The sequence below is a fragment of the Pelodiscus sinensis genome, chromosome 9 (assembly GCF_049634645.1).
Source record: "Pelodiscus sinensis isolate JC-2024 chromosome 9, ASM4963464v1, whole genome shotgun sequence".
Lineage (NCBI taxonomy): Eukaryota > Metazoa > Chordata > Testudines > Trionychidae > Pelodiscus > Pelodiscus sinensis.
The window spans coordinates 23343047-23351755 of record NC_134719.1 but is presented as its reverse complement, the minus strand read 5'-3'; the positions used below and the strand labels follow the sequence as shown (position 1 = coordinate 23351755).

At 46.7% G+C, this 8709-nt stretch overlaps 1 protein-coding gene across 1 annotated transcript in view; it reads left to right on the top strand.

Moving 5' to 3' along the window:
• The first annotated feature begins 400 nt into the window (after nt 1–400).
• The window catches only part of ERICH3 (glutamate rich 3), a 72993-nt gene continuing 64684 nt past the window's right edge, over nt 401–8709 (top strand). The window contains exon 1 of the mRNA XM_014577164.3: nt 401–990. Within this exon, the coding sequence (XP_014432650.1) occupies nt 971–990 (20 nt within the window). The 5' untranslated portion in view covers nt 401–970. The remainder of the gene's footprint in view (nt 991–8709) is intronic.

The window sequence follows — 8709 nt, the reverse complement described above, 5'->3', positions numbered from 1 at the left end:
CCTGATAGAGGCAGCAGTACAGGGTGCCGCAGCCTCTGTCCAGGGAGGGGTCTGAACTTCTGGACTTGGTGTGAGTCAGAACCGAGCAGGGCTGCCTGCGGGCCTGTCTCCTAATACACTTTAAATGCAGAGCGGCAGCAGGGGTAGGTCCCAGACCCAATGCAAGCCAAGACTGAGCCAGGCTGCTTAAGAATTTGCTGGCGAAGGAGGGGAGACGAAGCAATGCAGGTAGTCTACAGCATTAACCTACCTATCAGAGCGATAGGAGGGGCACGTGGGGGCACCTCATTTAGCAGTTACAATTTTGGCAGGGCATAGGGGGGCGGTGCACCTCCCGAGTGCTACCACGTGTCACCTAGAGCCACGACTGCATCATCTTATAGGACTGCAAAGCTTCGTGCCGAGGTACAAATGAGTATTAATAGCACAGCTGACAGCCCGCCTGGGTCGAGTGGCGGTGCAAAATGCTCAAGGAGCCACACTCGGGCTCGACTCCTGGCTCCGCTGCCAGGCACAGTATCTTCAACGCCTCCTCAGTGGTCGCTGGCGGCAGCGCCGGGTCGGTGTGCGCCTGTGTCAGGTTCCGGGAGCCTGGGGAACCTGCCTGCAACACAGCTTGAGTGGCAGCCCAGATCCTCCCCCCTCGGGGTCCTGGAAGCGAGCAGAGCCATTGGGCTAAGCTCGCCTTTCTGCCCGCCTCCGCCAAAGCATCACCACGTGGTCCTCCCCTAGCAACCGGAGGGGATGTCTTGGTACAGGGGGCAGCGACCAAGCTCGGCAGGCTGAGGCCAGAGGGGCATAGCCGGGGCTGGGCGGTCTGGTCTGTAAGGCAGGTGTAAGGCTCAGTAGTCTGAACGCTGTGTCCAGCGTGAGCTGCGACAGCTGCCTCCTCCTAAGCACCCAGTCATTAGCACAACAATCCGCAGCTCACTTTGCATTTCCTGCACGATCCAAAAGGCAGCCTGCAAAAATGAGTCACCCTCACTCTGGGTAAGTGAGAACCGAAGTTTCCAGCTATGTGGCCAGGGGCTTGGGCCAGATATGGCTCCCGTGGCCGGGGCAGCAGAAGGTGGCAGATTAATTAATGAATAAGGGTCCTGATGGACCGATGCTAAAGGGAGAACTATTGACAAGCCCACAAAAATACCTGTCAGATGATTTCTTTGCTGAAGATTCTGAAGCCCTTAATGTTTTAAGATGTCATTTGTTTTTAGATGACACGTTGGCGTGTAATGACACCTCACAAGCAGGCATTGAGCCTGTCACAGGAGCTGGTGGTTGCAAGATGTTTGCATGGAAAATTATAAATAGAATAGGGCTAGCTGGAGGAACTAGAGCTACCCTATTGCACATTCTGCTGTAATGAGGAGTGTGGGGCAATGTACTAAAAAGTTGTATCAGTATTAGAGTTTCTGTATCTTCCTTCTTCCTTCTCTATTGTTTCAATAGAGATTGTGACTCTCCTTGAATCTCTTGTTACTGAACAATTGCTGCCTCTTACTAAAAACAACCACTGTCCTTAAGAGAGGAGAGAGAGAGAGAGAGAGAGAGAGAAAAGACCAAACCAATAATAGGAATCCAGTATTCTCAAATTCCCTTTTGTATTACTCAGTGGAATGTAGCTTAGATTATTTTTTCCCCTGGTAACATCAGAAATAAAAACAGTGAGAAAGCAGCTTCATCATAACGTATTTTTTACAAATGGTTTAAATATGTTCTTTCCCTTTCATTGTATTTATTATACATTTTAAGAGTTGAACAGCCTACTTAAAGTCAGTTGATGTTCCTCATGATTGAAATGAGACTCTAATCTTTGTTTATAGTTATTTGTCTTTCTAATTAATTTTATGGGACTAATGGACTAAAATTCAGTGAAGCAAACAAACTAAAAGAATTTAGAGCCTGATCTTGCTTTCAGTTGTAGACAAAACTCCCAATAACTTTAATGGTTAATAACATTTACACATCACTCTATCCTGCAGTTATCTATGCAACTGAAAAACTTAACTCAGGAGTGTAGGCACCATTGAAGTAAATGGGACTGCTCATATGAATTAAATTGCTCAGCTCTATAAGCAAATGTAGAATTTAGCCCTCACCTGGCATTTCTATCTAGAGCACATCCATAGATGTCAAAGTTCTTTGCAAAGGAGGGTAAGTATTCCTATTATATAGGGAAACTGATACACAAAAAAGATAAGTCCAACATTGTCTAAAGCATCCTCCATTTTGGGTGTCCAATTTGAGGTGCCTATGGACTGATTTTGGAGGTACACACAGCTCCTATTGAAATCAAGGGGAGCTGCAGATACTCTGAACCTCTGTAAATCAGGCTTTCTGTGTTGAAATGACTTGCTCAAAGTCTGAGTGCAAGTTAATAACACAGCTGGGATTAGAACCCAGATCACTGAATTCCCATTCCTGTCCCATTCATATCAACTGGACATGCTGTAAAAGATGGAGGGCCAGCCCCAATAACAGAGTTTGGTGATAATTTATAAACCTTTGGAAACAGTTGTGGATAGGCTATAAGCAAATATGCCTGAAAATCTCTTGTTTTTGGAGGGTTTTGTTGCAAGAATTATTGCACAAGGCGTTCTTGTGTTACAACTGCTGTCTACTGTATTTAGGGCTACAGACAAATGAATGCCTCGGTCATGGCTGTCTTAATGTATTTCTCAAAATACTTGTGAAGTAGTCTGATTAGACTGGCTAATCATCTGTTTAGTGAAAACAGTGAGAATTACAGCACTGTGGATAATTAAGATCAGTGACTATAATTTAGGGAAAATATACTTAAAATAGATGAAGGCATTTTCAACAAGAACAATATGGATGGAAAAATCTTTAATGTATTCTGTCATTATCAAAACCACAGCTACTTAACGAAGCAGGGACGCGTTATGAAATTGTCAAAAGCTAGTATTCATATATTTGTATGTAAAGCCTTTTTAGTAAGTAAGGGTCTGATCCACAGCCAACTGAAGCCAGTGGAAAGGCTGTGGATAAGACTGAATATCAGTGAGCATTGGATCAGATCTAAAGGCCTTGCCTTGATCTTCCAAACACTTAAGTAGGGTCTGTAAAATGTATTCATGTGAGTAGTTGCATAGTCTTCCCATGGATTTATCACAAGACTAAAGTTTTGCATGTGTTTAAATGTTTGCAGCAGTGGGGCAAAGTGATTAACTATTGGCCCAGTTCACAGCCCATCAAACTGAATGGATATCTGCCTGTTGTGTTTTGGATCAACCAGTGTTTCAGCCAGTATTTCAAGTGGCCTTTGAAAAATCACCTAAGCCATCTTGTTAGTCTTTAAAGTGCTACATAGTTTTTCCTTTTGTTTTAGCAAGATCAGACTCACACAGCTACCTCTCTATTACTATTTGAAAAACGTGTGTGTGCATGACCGATGGGTATTGTAGGCAGGGGAAGGCAATGCAATGCCAAACTGCCCCACCTGGCTTTGCCTATGTTCTAATGGAGTCCCCCAAGTCACCTCCTGCAGCCCACTGTTGTAGTGTCAGAGGCAGGGACAGGCAGACTCGGGCTTCTGTGGAGGCCGCCCAGAGCTGGGGCTGGCTACATGGCTGTGTGTGTGTGTGGAGTTTGCTGGTCAGCCTTGTTGTGCCATGACTGCCTGCTCTCCAGAGCTTCAGGGCTGGGGCAAGCTGCTGCCATGCCTCCTGCTGGCTTTCTGGAGCACTGGAGCAGGTTGGAGCCACGTTGCTTGCCAGTTTTCTGGAGCTCCACGGCTGGGGCAGCTGGACTGCTTGCTAACTCTCCAGAGTTCCAGGGCAGGCTGGGGGTGCTACATTAGGGCAGAGATAGGGCAAGAGCCAGTGGCCACACTGAGGGGCCGGAAAGGGGCCAGTGTGGGGGAGGGGAGCTGGGCTCTGGTGGGTCTGCCTCCTCCCCAAATCATGGAGTCATCCACTGTCCGTGTGTGTGGGATGGAATTCTATCATTTCCTGCAGCCAGGCTCACTAATGTGTGTGTGTGTGCGTGTGCGGGGGAGGGGGGGAGGGGAGGGGAGCAAATAGGGTAGTTGCCCCAGAGCCTGGTGATACAAAGGATCTCAGAGTTCCTGGCTGCCACCACTACTGTTGCAGGCCCTGGGCCCTTTAAATTACCACCAGAGCACCATATGCTCTGGGTGGCACTAAAGGCTGGGAATAGGGTAGCCAGGTGTCTGGTTTTTAACTGGGCAGTCCTGTATTTGAGCTTTCTGTCCAAGAAACAAATTGAGAAAAAAACAGACATATAAATGTCCGGTATTTTCTAATTAAGTTTTTATTATTATCATGAGTATCAGTACGTAGTTGCATACTACCTGGCTGGTAGACACGCTCACGCTGCATGTGTGTGTCTACCAGCCAGGCAGAATGCAACTACACAGTAGAGAGAAGGGGGGGCGGGGCTGAGGGCAGGATGGAATCCACAGGGCTAGACTCGCTCAGGCACCGTGACCATGCACGGGACGGGCAGCACCCCGGGATCTTCATGCACACGGGCCAGCCCTGCTCCCTGCCGGCCGGTTCCCCCCCTCGATCCCACCTTGGCTAGCCCGGCTCCCGGGCGGCCGGTTCCCCCCCCAGCCAGCCTCGTTTCCCCCAGGTCCCTCCCAGCCAACCCTGCTTCCTGCCAGCCGGTCTCCCCCCTCCTCCTGTATTCCCCAGCTAGCCCCGCTACCCCCGCTCCCCTCCCGGCCGGTCCCCCCACAATCTGAGATCAAGTGTGTCTGGTATTTTTGTAAAACCATCTGGTAACCCTTGCTGGGAAGGGGGTGTGGCACAGCCTGGGCAGCACACAGAACTGCCCCCCACCTTGCTCAGGGTCCCATGGTGGTTTTCGGCAGCTCTATCTGCAACAGTAAAAGCAACATCACATCTGCTTCTCTAGCTTCCATATCAATTCTACACCCTCTTCCCCCTCAGCTCACCTCTGCTCCCCCCACAGCTCCTAATGCTCTTTAGTTCCATCCCCTGATGTGAGGGGCCTGAGTCAGGGTCTTCTCTCCATGGTTGAAAGTAACTTAAAATTTCTTAGAGGTACTGTCCTATTGCAACCCATGTCCCTGCCAGTTCTTTAAATAGCTCCCTGTTGACTTTTGCTCAGGCAGCTCTTGCTGAAGCACTGAACCCTCTTACTTTCAAACCTCTGCTCAGGCCTAGTGTTGCAGAGGGGGAGGAGTCAGCTCATCACAACAGGAAGGGAAATGCTGCTGAAATCTGTCTGCTGTGCTCTCTTCTGTATCTTTTCCCACCGTGAGAACAGCTTTGCTACTGACGGGAGCAGGTACTAATTGGCTGTTCTTCCCCAGGAGATAGGAAAATAGGAGAAGCAGCAAGTCACAAGAGTTTTACCCCCAAGGAAGAGCTGAAATGTGCACCCTTCAGCAATATTGTTCATGATTTTATAAATTTCTGCCCTATCCCCCTCCTCATATCATCTCTTTTTCTAAGTTGAACAGGCCCTGTTTTTTAATTTTTGCCTTGTATGGGAGTTATTCCATCTCCCCATTTTTGTTGCCCTTCTCTGCACCTTTTCCAATTCTAATATATTTTTTGAGATAGGCTGATCACAGGGATGCATGCAGTATTCAAGGTGTGGATGTACTATGGATTTATTTAGCAGCATTATGATTTTTTCCCTATCTTATTATTTATCCCTTTCATAATCATTCTTTACATTGGTAGCTTTTTCAATGCTGCTGCACATTGAGTGGATATTTTCAGAGAACTATCCATAATGACTCCAAGAACTTTTTCCTTGAATGGGACCAGTTAATTTGGACCCCTTCAATTTATATGTATAGTTGGGATTCTTTTTTTCCTGTGTTCATTGCTTCACATTTACCAGTGTTGCATTTAATCTGCCACTTTGTTGCCCTGTTTAGTGAGATCCCTTTGTAACACTTCACAGTTTTGGACTTAACTGTCTTGAGTAATTCTGTATTGTCTGCAAATGTGGCCATCTCACTGTTTTTCACCCTCTTTTCCAGCTGGTTTATGGCCTAGGCCCTGCAAAGAGATCTCACTGAGCAGACTGCTGCTGTTTTCAGACATACTGCCTTGAAGCATTTTGCTAGGAACAGGTGGAGAGAGAGAGACTCCCCCTTACAAATCAAAATAACAGTTCAGCTATGGGGTTTCAGAATTATATCACAACATTCTTTTTCAACAAATGACCCTCCTACCCCAAAAATGGAAACAAACCCATCTCAAGTCACTGGCCACATTTCCTTCATGTAGTTTAAGTTCATAAACAGCAAATGAAATAAACATCAGTAAATATACAGCAATATGATCAAGGCAGCTGTTCTGGCTCTGGAGGCCTGGCCTGGCTTGTAGACAGCAAAATCCATTTCTCTGCCTAGGCTGAGAGTAGCCCAGTTCTTTGATGGGTAATAAGGCTCAGCTGCACATGATTAGCTTGGTTGAGGCAGACACTCCCAGATGGGACCTTGAAAGCCTCTGCTGCTGGGGTTTATGATCTGCTTTTCCCTCTTTAAAAAAAAACTCCAGCTCCCAAAAGCATACCTCTGGTCTGGCAGGGCCTCCTCTACTGAGAAGCCCATTGGAAATGGGGGCATGGCGGCTGCAGAGGGGGCATGGCAAGACTCCATTTCAGGTCACCTAATTCTGCAAAACCTTCCTCATGTGAGAAGTCTCTATCTTCACAAGAAGTCTCATTGAAGATGCTCACAAATCACTTCAGTGGGACTTCTTGTATGAGTCAGGGTTGTAGGATTTGGCTCTTTTGTGTTGTAAAGTGTTGAGGAAGCTGTTGATGGTTGATAATTAATGCATAAAGATAACATACATCTCTTAGATTTCTTCTGTTTGCAAGGTAAATAAGAATGGTGAGAGTCTGTGTATAGCACCAGCTGGAAATAGTGCAAGATTCGATAGCTTATTAAAAATTTTATTAAAGCTGAAAATGAAGCGCCATCCTGGCTAGAACTGTTTGTTCTCATTACAGTTTAAGTGGAAAAGTGGCAATAAACTGCAATTGAAGAATATAAAACAGGAATTGTAACTCCCAGTGACTCTACCAATCAATAAATAAGGCATTGATGCTCTCTTAGTCTGTTTCTTTAGTGGAATATTACTAACTTAATTACACCATGAACAATTAACCATGAAGATTTGATTTATAAAAATAACATTAGAGGCCTGCACAGACTTTGTTCAAATATCCTTCTGAGTCAATAAAAATGGTCATAAAATCATTACCTCAGAGACAACATTGTTTGTCTCTGAGCTATAGTACATAATACATTGTAAACTGGTAAACACCAGATATTGCTGAAAAATATCTGGCACCAATGTTGCAAATGAAAACCCTGTAGAGTAGAACATTCCAAATGAATAATCCCTTAATTCGCTAAATGTTTAGTGGTTTAACTAAGCGGTGCTGGGAGGTTCGGTGAAAATGACATGGTTCTGCTGGATACCCCGAGGCAGTAAAAGAAACATATCTGAAATCATATGCAATATGAATGAGCAGCACATACTCTGGGTTTTGAATAACTTAAGTCCCAGGTGCCATTGACAGAATTATTTCAGGGTGTTTTGGGGATCTTCAAAATTTGTTAGTCTGATAATTTTCAAAAAGGCAAAATTCTGTTTGTTGGTGTATAGATGGTATAATTGTAGCTGAGTTGATCCTAGGACATTAGAGAGACAAGGTAGCTGATAGTTTTTAGGCATTTATCCATCAGTCACTTTGAGTATTTGTACTTGTTTTTATTAATTTATTACTTTTCTTAATTCAAAAAGAGGAGAGATGGCTTCAGTAACAGCAATTTATTTTCTTGAACAGGTTGTTAAGATGTTATCCTAGTAGTGTAAATGATACCAAAGTGTGAGTGGTAAGCAAATGAACTGATGCATATCTTGGATGATATCAGGCCAAGCTATCCATTACAGGCATCTCCTTCCCCCCCATCCCTGCCCCCCACAACAGCTTTATTAAAAATGGAGCATTTTAGCAGATTTTCTGAGCTTACTGTAGGCCAGATTGTGTGTTGTGTAATGGAACTTGGAAATTGAGGAGATAGCATTTGGAATCATATATATAGTAGCCCAGTGTCTGAGAGTCTGTAATGCTGAAATGCTGGCTGTTCCCTCTGGGGGGTGCTGTTGCCTGAAATGCTGGCTGTTCCCTCTGGGGGGCGCTGTTGCCTGAAATGCTGGCTGTTCCCTCTGGGCGGCCCGTGCTGCATGGGGAGTGCGGAGCCCAAACGGCCGCTTGTGCCACTTGCTCCCCTGTGGCGGCTCAGCTGAGCGGTGCAGAAGTCAGCCGAGTGCCACGGCGGGAGGGGAAGAGGGGCGGGGTGGTAATGTACATGGCCAGGAGGTGGGGCCTGGCCGTGTACGTTACCGCCCCGCCTCCCTTTGCTTGCTCCCCGTGGAGGCCCAGTAGAGCAGCGTGGAAGTCAGCCGAGTGCCATGGTGGGAGGCAAAGGGGGGGCGGGGCGGGGCGGTGACATGCGGTGTGACAGCAGCTCCAGGCCCCGCCCCGTGGCTGTGAACGTCACTTCCCCACCCCCCTTCATCTCCTGCCGTGCTTGGCTGACTTCTGCGCTGCTCAGCCAGGCCGCCGCGTGGGAGCAAGTGGTGCAAGCGACCGTTTGGGCTCCACGGTCCCCCGAATGAGAGGCAGAAGGGGGAGGAGAAGAGAAGGAGAAAGAGAGAGAGGCAG